General features: G+C 40.7%; 1 protein-coding gene across 2 annotated transcripts in view; it reads left to right on the top strand.

Annotated features, from left to right (window-relative positions):
- Positions 1–15,772, top strand: part of stox2b (storkhead box 2b) — a 139,089-nt gene that overhangs the window by 54,164 nt on the left and 69,153 nt on the right. The window contains exon 1 of one of the 2 annotated variants that reach the window (XM_087281056.1): positions 6,903–7,410. The exons of the other annotated variant lie outside the window; for it this stretch is intronic. Coding sequence (XP_087137182.1) covers positions 7,245–7,410 — 166 coding nt within the window. The 5' untranslated portion in view covers positions 6,903–7,244. Of the gene's footprint in view, positions 1–6,902; positions 7,411–15,772 lie in introns of those variants that run through there. 2 annotated transcript variants of the gene reach the window in all.

The following is a 15,772-nucleotide window of genomic DNA, read 5'->3' as shown; positions in this document are numbered from 1 at the left end:
CCTAAATGCATAGAGTTGCTGTCATTTGATTGGCTGATTAGAAATTTGCATCAACAGGTAGTTAGAGAGGTGTACCTAATAAAGTGGCCGGTGAGTGTATTCAGATAAAAGTTTTTGAGTAGTTATATATATATATATTAAAAATGTCTATTGTCATTTCTCTCATTGAAATGGGTAAATGAAGCAATGCACCTCACATTCTCAATGCGGTTTAACTCTTCCATCACCAGACTAAACTGTAAGTTCAAGGTAGAATGGATCCATCCTGTCATGCTGTTTACAAAAATTAACTAAACCATCTGAATATCACAGTGGAAATTGAGATTCAGCAGTTTTCCAATCTTTTGTTGTCTAATTTTTTTCTAGGCGTTTAAATTATAACCTTAGTTTGCAGTTTTTTTTTCTTCTGCTGCTGTAGCTCACCTGCTTCAAGGTTGGATGTGTTATGTGTTCAGAAGTGTTTTTCTGCAAACATTGGTTGGTTTGGAAACATTGATTTTCCAAAATGTACAAAAATCTGACATTTTAGAAGATTATTGCACATTTTGACATGTGAAGAGTGGAGGAAAGTAAACAAGGATTCAAAATGAGGTTGTTGCTTTTTTTATCAACTTGAACCAGTCTAGTCATCCTTCTCTGAACTTTGGCATCAAGATATTCTTGCCCACAGAACTGCGTCTCACCAGGTATTTTCAATGTAAACCTCTGTAAACCTTAAAAATCCATTCAAGTTGGCAGTTTTGAATATAATTAGAACAACCCATTTGGTACCAACAACCTTGTCATGTTCTGGAAGTCTGGAAGTAACTCTGGAAAATGACTTTGCTCTTTCTTTATTAAACTTTCCCCCATCTTATATTAACTTTGATTTAGAGTATTAGAGGTTTTGAAATCTAAAGATGATGGAGCTAAATGTGGTTGCGTGTTCAGGCTTGTGTAAAATAAGAGGCAACTTCTTAGTTTCAGCACACTAATTCAAACAGTCATTTGTAAGAGTAAGAGTGATTTGTGGTAGTTTGGATGTGGAATGGGCTGAATATAGGCAAACAGAGCTGTCTGTGTAGCTTGGAGCACTTTCTGACACTCACTAATGGAGGCGTGTTTGGGATTGTTTGGCGTGGGAGTATCAGCGGTGTGTTTCTTACAGTATGGGGTGCTGAGAGGAGATTGTGATGATCCTGGAAGAAAAGAGGGTGAGAGAGAGGAAAAACAGTATGGTTTAAACGTAGGGGGGCAGGGTTGATAATTCAGAACACGTTTTTCTCATGCGTGGGGGGGTCTGGCAGCTACACGGGTGAGTACTGTGAGGATTTAAAAAAAAAAACCTGCAGCCTAGCACAAGTGTGAGGTCAGGCACTCAGAGGGCACAGAAACAAACTGACAAAAGCTTTATGGAACTCAATAACATTGGAGAGAAATGAAGAGAGACAATGTTTAGGTGAACTTTAGATGACTGGAGCGGTGATGAAGTGAAGATGTTGAATTATTCGACAATTATTGTTGGTATTTGTTGTAAACCAGAGAGAAAAGCTGAGACTTTGCTTCTATCCAAAGTAACTGTTTTGTCTTGTTCACTGCATTAGACAATAGCCCCTTTCACACAGTGATACCGGTAAATATCCGGAAAATTTCCGGAACGACTTTACCGGTAAGTTCAAAAAAGCGCTGTTCACACAGGCGAGGACGTTACGGAATTTTTCCGGAAAAGAGCATTCACACATCCATCGCAAAATGCCGGTAAATTCTGACATCATTAACCAGAAATGACCTCTAAACGGCTTCGCTTGTGTTTGTAAACATTTGACTACATTACAAACTCTTTGGATGGATCAGTATTGAGTACAACTCTCATGAAAACATATAGAGGAACATATAGAGGAACATATAGGTTCTTCACTGAGCCTTTTCTCCTTTGCAAAGAAACTTTCAAAAGAAGTCTTTATTACTCGTTTTGCTAGGTTGTGGGTTACATTTTGGCACTCAAGTGACCAAGATGTAACCAAGAGAATAGGGTCATTGTTCAGACTCAGATAATATAATAAAACGGAAATAATGAATGATTTCTTGTGTGGCCTGGTACCACTTGGCCTGGGAATTTGGGACCACTGCAGTAGATGACCGCATGGACATCGGTAAATGCAGTTTTCAATGCTTTCTGCAAAGACTTACCTTTCATTGTTATTGTTTTATTATATAATTTCCCCAGTCTGTTGTTTTAAATCTCCGCCCCTTCAGACCCATCGCCCTTGTGTTGTGCTACGCTTCACTAAAGGCCTGTAAGGGTCACACTGTCAGCTTTCTCTGGAAGGAAAGACATTTGCTCCATGGGCTCTCGTCTGCATTCCTGTCATCACTGGCGGCCCTGACATAACACAACCAGAAATATGAGCCACAACAGACCCGAGAAATGTGAACTCAGACCCAGAGAATTGGCACCATGGCCCGGTCCGGAGATTACCAGACACGGAGTGCTGTGGAGGAATAAATCGTTAAGGGTTTGCAAGGCATGAAATGACAGTAGAGGGTTTTCCAATGGTGTATTCGTGCCAAGATGGCCTGGCAGTGAAGCGTTTTTATTGGTTGAGTCAGAAATGGCAATTGGCATTGATGGGCTGCAATTGGTCAGAGAATATTAAATGCAAACGCTGACAGGCATCTGAAAGATACATTTACATTTTTGCTGATGCTTTGATAGTTTACCATAAGGTCTTGCTTACTTGGTTAAAGCAAGTTGTGGGTATCACTGGAACAAAATAGACATTCAATCAATATTGGATGATATTATTCAGGCAAGGTACTCCGTACTTGTGGGGCTATATATTGGCTGCTTTATTGTTTTTTTTTTTATACTTCCTTTAGCCTATATTCTCAAAGGATGGCCTGTGCTGTCAGTGGTTCACAGACAATACTTAACTCTATTTGCCCCTGAAGCAAAAGGTGTAGACTCCCTCTGTGTCTGGCTTTCTAATGGCAAAGGATGTCTTTAAATCTTAAAAGTATAACAGAGATCCTTGTGTTTGGATTTCTGATGGCCCTAACATTTCTCATGTAAATTCTGGTTTTTATTATTTTTTTGGTTAAATCGAGAACACTTGGAGGAAACCCATGCCAACTCCATGGGAAGTAAATGCAAACTCCACACAGAAACACCAACTGGTCCAGTCGGGGTTCAAACCAGCGACCTTCTTGCTGTGAGGTGATGTTGCTAACCACTGAGCCTCCATGCTGCCCTGCTGTTTGCTTTTTGTTTTCATAATACAACGTACAGCACATTGGTCAACTGTAGTTGTTTTTAATTGTGCTCCTTAAATCAAGACTTGAGAAAGGGACTTGGTAGTGCGTTCAACCTATCCATTCCCTGGAAATGTAAACCCATGACCTTGGTATCGCTAGCACCATGCTCTGCTTCCAAGTAGATAAAACTAGCTACAGTAGATGTGTTGTCTTCCTCGAAAACTATCCAGACCTCATGGAAAGTTGTAAACTAAATTTGCCAAGACTCCTGCAAAGTCTGCACTAGAGAGCCAAGGTTGAAATTGACCTACAGCAGGTTTCTGCTCTCCATGACTCTGTAGTGTTTCATTAAGCGCTGGGAAACCCAACACCCTCTGCCTGCAAAGCATCAGCGCTCAAGCCGTTTTCTAGAGCTTAAAAGACACTGTTTAGTTCATCATTAAAAGTTAGCAATTATTTGTCCCATTCATTGAATCATTGAGAGGTTTCTTTTTGTTTCCATTCAGCTGATGTCAATTTGTTTAGCAGCAGGCTGCGGGCACAGATTGTTGATATTAATGAGAAAGATGGTGGAAGTCTGCTTTATTATAGACGGGTGACCTTTGATCTGTGGCTTATTGGAAAAACATTAGTTTTTCGCTGCTCATTTGGCCGGACAGAGAAGGGAGTCCTCCCTCTGATTAATGATCTGCCCTGAGGAGGCCAATGAGGCTGAGAGACAGAGCAGCCTTGTTAAATACAGTTTGTTGAAAACTAGAGCCAAATTATACAGGACGAAATGAAAGAGCTTCTCACGCACACAACATCTTCAGGAGAGCCTGTTTAAATGTTGCTTCAGAAGATGAGCAATGCCTGCTTCTACATTACGTCTCTGCCCGTTTACCTCAGACTACTGATATTTGGTTGCCAGATGACATTTTGTGACATCCGTGGACAAGATAAAGACTTTCTTTACATCTGTTTTATCATGTGACATCACAGCCCCAATTTTTACAAATATTTTTTTTCTGCATTTACTGACAAACTTTCTTAATATATTGTGAAATGTCTACTATTGTGATTCCCAATTATGTGTAGGAACATGTATTATTGTATTATATTATTGTATTATTATTATTATTATACATTATATTATTTGAGCCATGACTAGTGATGGACATGCCATGCACTAATGAGATTAGAGCTGCTGGATTTACAACATGCTATTTCATCAACTTCTCTCAAAATACATGAAAGTAGGTGGCTGTACTAGAACTAGAAGAAGAATAAAGTAAATGTTTGCAACCTGATATGAATAAATCACATCATCTATTTATATCTAAAAAATAATTAATAATTTTGTCTCCATTTATAAACTATAAATATTATTTGTTGCTGGTACTTTGTATTTAAGTGCCTGAAACCAAAAATAAATGTTATTTGTTTAAAAGCACTGATAAGTTGTGTCTTTCTCTAGCTCAGTGTGTGCCATTGTGGGAAAAGCAGATTTGATTTTAGCAACTTATCAGGTCATCATCCAGAGATCAACCTAGACTGATCACACCGGTGTGATCAGTAGCATCAGGGGTTGATGTAGATGATAAGTTCTTATGGATGTTCAAAAACTGATTATTAATTATCATATTATTTGATCTGTGATCCGAGACGGACACACTGTACACTAAAGAGATTAGAGCTGCTGGATTTACTACATGCTGTTTCATCAAATTCTTTCCAAAATACATGAAAGTAGGTGGCTGTTTAACAAGGAGAATGCTAAAGTAAACGTTTGAAACCTGATATGAATAAATCACACAATCTAGTTATATCTAAAAATAATTATTATTGCCGTCCCCATCATTTAAAAGCCAAAAATATTATTTGTTGCTGGTACTTTATATTTTAATGCCTGAAACCTAAAATAAATGTTATTAGTTTGAAAACATTGATAAGTTGCGTCTTTCTCTAGCTAAGTGTGTGCCATCGTGGGAAAAGCAGATTTGAGTTTAGCGACTGATCACGTGATCATATAGTCCAGGGATCAACCTACACTGATCACACCGGTGTGATCATTAGCATCAGGAGTTGATGTAGATAATAAGTTCTTATGGATGTACATAAACTGCATAGTGGGAAATAAGTGTTACTTTCGTAAAAACAAAAAAGTTTTATACAAGTTAGCACTTTGGGTCTTGGAAAAGCGCATTATAAAAAAATGTGTTATTATTTTTATTATTATTAAGTTTATCTAAGTTTTTATAAATAAAATTTGATGCAAACACCTAAATGGGATATCATGACTTTGACCCATATCTTGTTAATACAGCTATTAAGCAATTATGGTAGTTCATAAATAGGATATTGGCAAGAATTGTTTAGAATATTGAGATAAGAATGTTCACTCTGAAATGTCTGGCATTATGCTTTGTGTATTGTTATAACTGTGGTATTCCACTCTGGTGCACATGAGAGACTGAGATCCTGTCGCGTTTTCTCTCTGTCTGGTGCCATGGAGTGATTGGCTGTGTTCTCAAACAGCTGCGCAATTGCGCTCCTGTCAGGAGAGGTGGGGAGCAATGACAGTGTGACAGAGCGAGGAAGAAGGGAGGGAAAGATCTCCATTCACCATTCCATGCAGATCCCTGAACCCCCTTTTTTTCCCGCTCGAAGTGCCGTGAAGGGATATCTTTAATTGCATTCCAGTGGAATTTCTCTTGCAGCTGGTGCCTGGACTGACAAGAGCGAGTGGGAATTGTGAATGACTCTGCCTAAAGGAAGGAGGGATTTTTGGTGGAGAAAAAAAAGCAGAGAGAAAATAAGTTCTATTGGAAGAGGCACTGCAAGCCTCCACTCTTTTGTCATTCGTCTCTTGCAGATAAGGGACTCCTCGTCCTCGTTTCTCACACGCTCTTTACTGTGACGGTTTGACTGTCTGGGGAGCTTGCGAGGTAGCGTATGTAAATAAAGCAGAGTGTTTCTATAGGCTGGGCAAACTGCCAGAAAAAGAAAGACAGCAAGAGAAAGCCCTGAAGGTTTAATGGCAAGAAGCGCACCCTGACTGGATCAACAAGTCTGAAGACGGACAGCTCCTCAAATAATCTGCCGAAAGCACGAGCCACACGCATCAGCCTCCAGACGAGTGTTTACGGGAGCGTGGTGGAGTAAGAGGCAAGCCAGACAACAAATCCTGAAGATCGACTAGAAGACTTGTTTACCGTGCGTTCGCTTCTGGACACTTGGATCAATGTTTATCTTCATCCCAAATTGTGGGTTCTTCAGAAATCCCTAGTCTTCAACTCTGACAATGTTTTTCTCAACAACTTCCTTTAATCAGTCCTTCCAGGATTGAATTTGAATGATAAAAGGAGAAGGACCTGGATCTCGTCTTCCTCACTTGTATTCTTTTTCCTGCTTGTCATTTCTGCACGGTTGAAGGACCCCTGCCCTGCACACGAAGACAACCGCCTAAGACTTTGTCTTCGCTGTGGTTTCTGGTCTTCAGTCTAATTTGTTTCTGGGGGTCTCTTTTGTCTGCACTGGTGGAGTGAAGCTCAGTTTGAATTGATCTTTTGTCTGAATCTCGGGTTCTTCTCACGGTGCGAAAACCCTGCAGCCCCCCACTCTGACCCCTCCGAAATCCCCTCCTTCCATCTCTCCCACATGAGCCCCCTCGTACCCTTCCTCCCTTCGCACTCCCACACACCTCCTCATCTTCCATCTACCACATGCCGCAGCGACCGCCGAGCATGTGAGAGTAGCATGCGTATTTGACTCTTGTTTTCAAGCCAGATACTATAAGCCGGGATCAGGTGCGAAGAACAGTGATGCGTCGCTGGATGCATTTGCAAATGACCGATTCAGGACCAGGAGAACTCAAAACCATTCGCAAGGGAGCCACTTTACAAGCCGTGCATCTGTGATTGAGTGCATTTCCCTGCACTTCTGTGGATAAAGACGGCATCCCGTCATGTCAGAAGTGTGAACGTGGTGGAGGGATATTAGAGCCGGATCTGTTTGTCTGGGGGCTCATCATGAAAAAGACACGGAGCACTAATTTGCGCAGGGCTTGGCCCAGTTCTGAATTCTCGGATCGGGTCTCTGAGCGCACCCGGTCACGGAGCGAGAAAGACTACCGGCTCCACAAGCATTACCCTAAACACTTCATCTCTCACTCTCCTAGGGGATTCTTTATAACAGGTCAGTCTTTCTTTACTCTTTGCTTGGTAAAAGGGACACTTTTTAAATTCGTTTATGTGTGACCTTGTATTTAAACGCAATCGACAAATAATTTAGAAATGAACGGGTGGCTTTCACCAGATCAAGAGCCATGAGATGATAATGTCGGTCGCATTACAGATGCAGGTCAGCTATTTTTAGCATTCGCCCCACACTGTCTGAACACGCTATTGTGTGTGCAAGAGTTTTGTTGCGTCTGGTGCCTGTGTTGAGTGGTCAGTCCAGGTTTTGAAAAAAGCTGTAAATTATTTCAAGATTTTTTTCAGGCTTCAGATGGTTTTATTTAGTACAAAGACATATATGGTTAGCATTACCTTCCCTTGCACTTAGTCCAACTGCTTCTGAACAAGAGCGTGTCTTTTAAGAAATGTTTCTGATCAGGGTCCTGTGGACGTGACCCTAAATCAGCCTAGTTACACAATCAGTGCTTCCACCGGGAGTATTAATGTTGTGATTTCCAGACTTCGGAAAGTCAGGGAAACACAGAAATTGTTGACTTCGCATTGCACATAAATCAATCTAGTTTGTTAATTGTTGACTTTTTTGCATCGAATATAAATCATTCTGGGGCGAGGCAGTGGCGCAGTAGGTAGTGCTGGTAGTGTAGTAGGGTCGCTGGTTCGAACCTCGGCTCAGTTGGTGTTTCTGTGTGGAGTTTGCATGTTCTCCCTGCCTTCGCGGGGTGCTCCGGTTTCCCCCACAGTCCAAAGACATGCAATACAGGTGAATTGGTTTGGCTAAAATTGGCCGTATTGTATGAGTGTGTGTGTGAATGTGTGTGTGGAGGTTTCCCAGAGATGGGTTGCGGCTGGAAGGGCATCCACTGCGTAAAAGCTTGCTGGATAAGTTGCCGGTTCATTCCACTGTGGTGACCCCGAATTAATAAAGGGACTAAACCGACAAGAAAATGATTGATTGATTGATTGATTGATTGATAAATCATTTTGGTTTGTCGGTGAACAATTTCTATCTGTGATGTTTAGCAAAATCCTCATTCAGGAAAGAAACACAGATGTCCGGAAAACAAATGGAAATTTAATGTAAATGATGAAAAGATGTAGGAAGCTTGTTGGTTGGAATTAAATAAGCTTTTCAGGTGGCACCGACAAGGTGTATATGCAAATGTGTACTTTTGCACATCCTTTTTAGTCTATACCTGCTTGTTTGTTATTTGACATGATGTATGTGCTGAGATCTGTCCTAGCGTAGATGTAAAACAGAGGAGTCAAACTCAATTCCTGTTTGACCGCTGCTCTGCACAGTTTAGTTTCAACTTTAGTTACAACAGACTTACACTTACCTTAGGACTCAATTAATTTGATCAGGTGTGTTTAAGCAGAGTTGGAATTACACTGTGCAGAGCTGCGGCCCTCAAGGAACTGAGTTCGACACCTGTCAGATAGAATATTCGAGCTTCGTCAATTACACATTTGTTTTGGGATACCCTACTTGATATGTTCAAACCCTGAAGGGAGTATATAACAGAATAAACTGCATCTCATATTTTGATCTGCTAATTAAGGTTCCCCCGTTGGATGTCATTAAACCAAATCTCTGCCGAGAGATCCCAGACCCAAGCTCAAGGCCTGAAACAACAGAGTGCTCCTATAAAAATAAATACTCTTATTGTGGCTGTGCCAGAACTTCTTGTTGCAGCTGCTCTCCTCTGCACTAATGAGAGATTTAAGAGGTGATGACCAAGGATTACCCCATCTCAGGTTTAGTATAGTCTACATCCAGCAGTCTTACCAACAAAGTCCTGGAATAGAAGTTTTGTGAGGCAACAACTAAAGGAAACTGGAGCCTAATGTAAAGTTACCTGGTGTTAATTTGCTCTTTTAATTTAAGAATATGGCGACACAGTGGCTCAGTGGTTAGCACTGCACCTCACAACAAGAAGGTCGCTAGTTTGATTCCTGGCTGGGCCAGTTGGCATTTCTGTGTAAGGGTGCTTTCACACTAGCACTTTTGGTTCGCACTTGGGTTCGTTTGACGTCATAGTACGGTACGTTTAGCTAGTGTGAACGTGTATACTGAACTCAGGTGCGCACCCGTAAACCGTACCCGAGTCCGCCTGAAAGAGGTGGTCTGGGGCACGGTTCATGAGAACTCTGATACGAAGTGAACCGCCAACTGTACAACAAACTTATCGTTTCATAACATTCGTTCGTGTTTGTTTGTTTGTGTGTGTGTGTGTGTGTGTGTGTGTGTGTGTGTGTGTGTGTGTGTGTGTGCGTGCGTGCATGCATGCATGCGTGTGTGTGTCACGTTTCATACCTTGGTGACACGCGCGGGACTGAGCTAGGGCAAACACAGTGAAACACAGTGATGTCTGCTTGTCTCCTCCAAAAACAGCTTCTGCAGACACTGTGTGATGTTCTGAATGTTTATAATATGTTTGCGGCAGATGGACGCGAGTCGCTTATGTCCAAAACTAAAAGCTTCAGTTAAACCAGAATGTGCAGAATTCTTTCCATTTCGGCACTTGCTTTCGTGACCGTCACCTAGGAACAGCCGTAAACAAAACAGCAGCTCGATGACGCAAGCGTACCAGGGTTCAGAAGGAATAAAGACAGTGTGAACACAAACCAACCGAGGAAGTTGCAGGGGGAGACTATCGAACTTGGGTACGGTCCAGGCAAATGAACCAAGTGTGAATGCACCCTATAGTTTGCGGGTATGCATCCTAAACTACAAGATGACTTTCCACCGTCACAGAACAGCATTTTTATCATGCTTCCATAGAATTTTATTCATGCTGCAAAAGTCATGTTAAATGAGTTTGCATTCATTCCTCTATGAAGCTTGGTTTTAAGTGGAAATCAGTAGAGAGCTGGAATGAATGGCGTATGACGCAATAGTCGTTTGATCTCAAATAATATTTTACCAAAATGTTGGAGGCCAAAATTGAAATCGAAAAAATAAATTTCGATTTATTGCGCTTAACACCGAAGTATAAATCGCTGTTTGCAAAAATTGGTCATTTCATTGACTTCACTTTAAACAACCAGCGGCCTATAGTTAAAACTGAATGGATAGGAGTAAACCGCATTAGATTGAGAACTCTTGATGTTTCCTAGCAACATTAGGTGTCAAAGGTTAAATAATGGGGTCATTGTGGAAATTGGGTCTCATTTGGGGCACAAAGCACTAGCATGTGATTCCGTGTGTGGGACTGCTTTACTTGCTAGTTGGAGGTTTTGTTGTACGCCTTTCTCTTAAAATATAGGCCTTGTGAATCTCAACTTGATTGTACTGTACAGCTACTTAAAACCCAGTGAATCTTCAAGGCGGGGACATAAAGTAGTCATTATTCCGAGAGTTCTCGTAAATGATATCAAAGGAATGGCATTTGTTTTTGGTTGTGAGGTCTGCTATTGGTTTATGTTGAAGAGGCAGTTTGGGTGGTTAATGAATTCTGTAGTCAGAAAGAAACATGGAAAACAGCTGCTACATCCCATCTTAAGTGCATTCTTTGTTCTTATGTTATATAATAGTAATCGATACTAAATTTAGACATGGGGTCAAAACTGCTTTAACCTGAGGTTTTACAGGGTTGCACTGTTGTATCTCACCTCTTATATGTCAAAAGATCAAGGGAAATTTGATGGTTCATGTTATGTTATTTTAATCCAGTGGTTCCCAAAGTGAGGGTTGTGAGACAATAGCTGTTTCCATCAAACTATTTTCATGCGCATTTTTGGATATGCACAGATGGCAAAATAGTATTAGTGAATATTTACATTAAATATACAACATGCAAATGAAAAGTTGTCGTCCTTTTGATTATTTTTTTTTTTTTTAAGGATTGAGGAAACAATAATCTACAGCAGGGGTGGCCAACCCTGTTCCTGGAGAGCCACCTTCCTGCAGGTTTCAGTTGCTACTCATATCAAACACACCTGAACCAATTAATTAGGACCTGAACACCACATGATAATTACAAGCAGGTGTGTTTGATATGGATTGCAACTGAAATCTGCAGGAAGGTGGCTCTCCAGGAACAGGGTTGGCCACCCCTGATCTACAGCAAGCAGAGACAGTCTGTGACCTCATCATCAGTAAAAAGCTGATGAAAGGGAAAAAGAAAGTTATGTTTAAGTTACAATTCTTGCGTTATAGTCTATTTATTGAAATAAAAGTCCAGTGTGTAGTGTAAAGATGTATTTGTTAACATTAGTTAACATTAGGTAAACCATAAGTACTAAACATAACCCATCGCGATATTCACGTGTAAATAGCCGCGTAAACATTTGAGTTAACTCGCTTCATTCGCGCGTCATATTCACTTCAGAACAGTCGCGGATTTGCGTGATGGGCAGGGCTTCTGTCTGCCTGGTGACTCTAGCTTCTTGCTAAATGGTTAACATGGATTTTATGAAGAAAATAACCGTGTTTATGTGCTTTATGAAGGCTGAAAAACAGCGTTGATATGTTTAGGGTCGTGTCTGAGTCCACTAGATCCTTTCAGAGGTGCATCCAGCTCTGTGAGCTTATAAAATCCTCCAGAAACTGAACCTGGATGATAGAGGCTTTCAGCGGTGCTTCTGACTGAGCCAAGCCCAGTTTGATGAACTTTTTGTCGATGTCTGCTGTAGGATTTCCCCAGGGACACCGACAACAGGTGAAACGTCACAATCACGCCCCCACAAGAGTAAGCTCCTGATTGGTTAACGCGCCGCGAATGTCTGCTGAAGTTCAAATTTTCAACCTCGAGCGATTCATGCGAAACGCGCGAAAAGCCTTCACTGGGACCATAAGTTTTCAAAAGGAGCACTTTTGTACTTTTTAGGTGCTAATAAGCACACTATATAAGCACACGACACGATGCTAATATAAACCTTTTAAGTTACCAATATAAACTCTTGGTGACACGGTGGTGCTGTGGGTAACGCTGTCGCCTCACAGCAAGAAGGTTGCTGGTTCTATCCCTGGCTGGGTCAGTTGGCATTTCTGTGTGGAGTTTGCATGTTCTCCCCGTGTTTGTGTGGGTTTCCTCCGGGTGCTCCGGTTTCCCCCACAAGTCCAAAGACATGCGCTATAGGTGAATTGGGTAAACAAAATTGGCTGTAGTGTATGAGTAGGTGTGAATGCAAGAGTATATGAGTGCAGGATTGCAGTTGAAGTGCATACGCTTTGTAAAACATATGCTGGATAAGTTGGCGGTTCATTCTGCTGTGGCGTCCCCTGATTAATAAATGGACTAAGTCAAAAAGAAAATGAATGAATATATATGGACTCTTTAGATTCAATCTATTGAATAGGCACCCATTCAGTGACAGCATTTATTCTCTTACTCACATGTGGCAACCGTTTTCAAAATGGTTCAATAGATTAACGCTAGTTAATGCTGTAGCTAGCATTAAATAATGATAAGAAATGTATACTGTCTTTATAAAAGTACTTTATGTATTAATAACACTTTTCAGTGAAACTACATTTGCAATTTGCCATTTCTGCTTTCAAATGTAAAGACGACTCGCACTGTGCGATTTTAATTTTTTTATTTATTTATTTGTTTTATTTTATATATATATATATATATATATATATATATATATATATATATATATATATATATATATATATATATATATATAATCCTGAATGATTGTAGCATGTCTGACTGCATGAACCTGGCTCCCATGTCACACTGTAAGATCTCACTTGTCATAAATTCAGACTGAACAACAATGAAGCGCCAAAACATGAAAGAAAACACCCCTGGAGTTTGCCATCATCCACCCGTGACACCTTCACTATCCCACGTTCTGAAATGATTCCTCACAGCAAACGTAAACAATCTGTAGACACGCCGTGTCTCAAATAAAACCAGGAAGAAGTTTTGACATTTCCCCATTTGAATTGTCGCATGAATCGTGTCATCAGATTCTGAGCTCCTATTGGTTCTTCGATTGATGCTCATCGCAGCTGTTGTCACGCTGCAGGAAACTGGACACTGCCAGAACTTCATCAGAGGAAAAACCTGATCGCAACGGGCACTAAGCGGCTGTCAGTGAACATGTCAAACTAACGGTCAAAGATCACAGATTTTAGGATTTCAGGAATCTTATAGGATTTCCCAAATTTGTCTCAGATGACAGGTTCGTGGCTGAAATCTCAGTGTGAGCAGGGCTTTAGTTCATGAACTCTTAAAGAAATAGTTCACACAAAAAATGAATTCTGTTATTGTTTCCTCACTCTTTACTTCCAAACCAGTTTGACTTACTTTCTTACGCTGCACACAAAGAAGATATTTTGAAGAATGTTGGAAACCAGTAACCATTGACTTCCATAATATTTGTTTTTACCTATACTATGGAAGTCAATGGCTTTCAGCTTACTTCAGAATATCTTCTTTAGTGTTCAACAGAAGAAAGACACTGATAAGTATCTGGAATCACTTGAGGTAGAGTAAATAGTGAGTAAATGTTCACTTTTGAGTGTGAACTATCCCTTTAATGCATTAATTAATTAAGGGAATGGAAACTTATAGAGAACTACAAATTGACATTGCTAATCACTGATGATCAGTCTGTCAAATCTTGAATTTCTTTCTTAACATTTCACAAAGATGTTTTTGTGATGTAAAACGTTTACTGTGGGAGTCTTTCATTCACATAGGAAAGTTAATAAAGCACAAACTTTGCCAAAACTTGTCCTTATTACAGTATCTCATACTGTACTTCTTTAAACAAATGTTGGAAGCGTTTGCTCAGCGGTATTGGTTTAAAACCCACAGGAAAAACAAATGACTGAATTCCTCGCATGGCTTATATGATATTTTTAGTGTGGTGGCGGTGTGCTGCCGGTCGAGTGAGCTTGCGGATTGTACAAACCTCCTGACTTGTGGCCTGCTTTTGTCATGGACGAGCGCTAGTTGGGGGTGGAAAGGCGAAAACATTAGTAAAAATCCAACAATAATCCACATTGTGTAAAGTATGGCTGTACAATTAATGCTGAACTCGACCATGTGCTATCATTAGCCCTCTGAATTTAATCCAAGTGGGAAAACTGTTGTATTCAACATCCACATGCTAATTAGGTCATGCTAATGGGACAAGGCTTGTAGATGTTCCTTTTTGATTGTTTTGACTAGCTCTTCTATGTTAGTCCAATCAAATTTTCCGGTGTCTGAAAACTTTGTTCCTCCGCTTTAGTGCTTTCTCAGACGAGAAAACAATTATAGGGAACTTTTATTCTGTCATGGGTGAGTTGTGAGAGAGATTTACTGTTATCTTACCTGGCTATCGCTCAACACAAAATTGCACTGACTGACTATAGGGGGTTTTCTGGAGGAGTTCCCAGAGTCATTAGGAAAGTAATGTTAAGGAAGTCAGCATCGGTTTCAAATGTGTAATGAATCTGAGGCGAAAACTAATACATTTTCGGTCTCCTGAAGGGAGTGCTGCAGTAAGGAAAGATTTGTGCATTGCTAATTTCGGAAAAGCCATCATATCTTTTAGCCTGAAATGGAGACTTTTAATGTGATTGAAGCCACTAGACGTCTTTAGTATTTGGGATTCGGAAACACACACGTATGTACAGTCACCGGCCACTTTATTAGGTACACCTTACTAGTGCTGAGTTTTGCCATCAGCACTGCCCTAATCCTTCGTGGCATGGACTCAACAATGTACTGGAAATATTCCTCAGAGATTTTGCTCCATATTGACATGATAGCATCACGCAGTTGCTGCAGATTTGTTGGCTGCACATCCATGATCCGAATCTCAAGTTCCACCACATGCCAAAGGTGCTCTATTGAATTGACATCTGGTGACTGTGGAGGCCTTTTGAGTACAGTGAGCTCGTTGTCATGTTCAAGAAACCAGTCTGAGATGATTTGCGCTTTATGACATGGTGCGTTATCCATCAGAAGATGGGTACACTTTACCCAGACTGTGGCGTTGACTCGATGCTCAGTTAGTACTAATGTCTCCAAGGTGTGCCAGGAAATTATCCCCCACACCATTACACAACCACCATCAGCCTGAACCGGTTTTCCAATCTTCTATTTTTCAATGTTGGTGAGCCTGTGTGAATTGTATACTAAGTGTCCTGTTCTTAGCTGGCAGAAGTTGCCCCCGTTGTGGTCTTCTGCTGCTGTAGCCCATCTGCCTCAAGGTTCGTCATGTTGTGCGTTCAGAGATGCTCTTCTGCATACCTCGATTGTTATGAGTGGTTATTTGAGTTACTGTTGCCTTTCTATCAGCTCTGAAACAATTGTCAAGCACACAAACCTTGCACACCGAGTTCGATGCATTTTAATTGATCCGTTATGAAATACTTAGCAAAGCGAGTAGTGAAGTTTGATACTTTG

The sequence above is a fragment of the Danio rerio genome, chromosome 14 (assembly GCF_052040795.2).
Source record: "Danio rerio strain M-AB ecotype USA chromosome 14, GRCz13ab, whole genome shotgun sequence".
In the NCBI taxonomy this organism is placed as follows: Eukaryota; Metazoa; Chordata; class Actinopteri; order Cypriniformes; family Danionidae; genus Danio; species Danio rerio.
The sequence above is the reverse complement of the archived record's forward strand: the minus strand, read 5'-3'. Positions and strand labels throughout refer to the sequence as shown.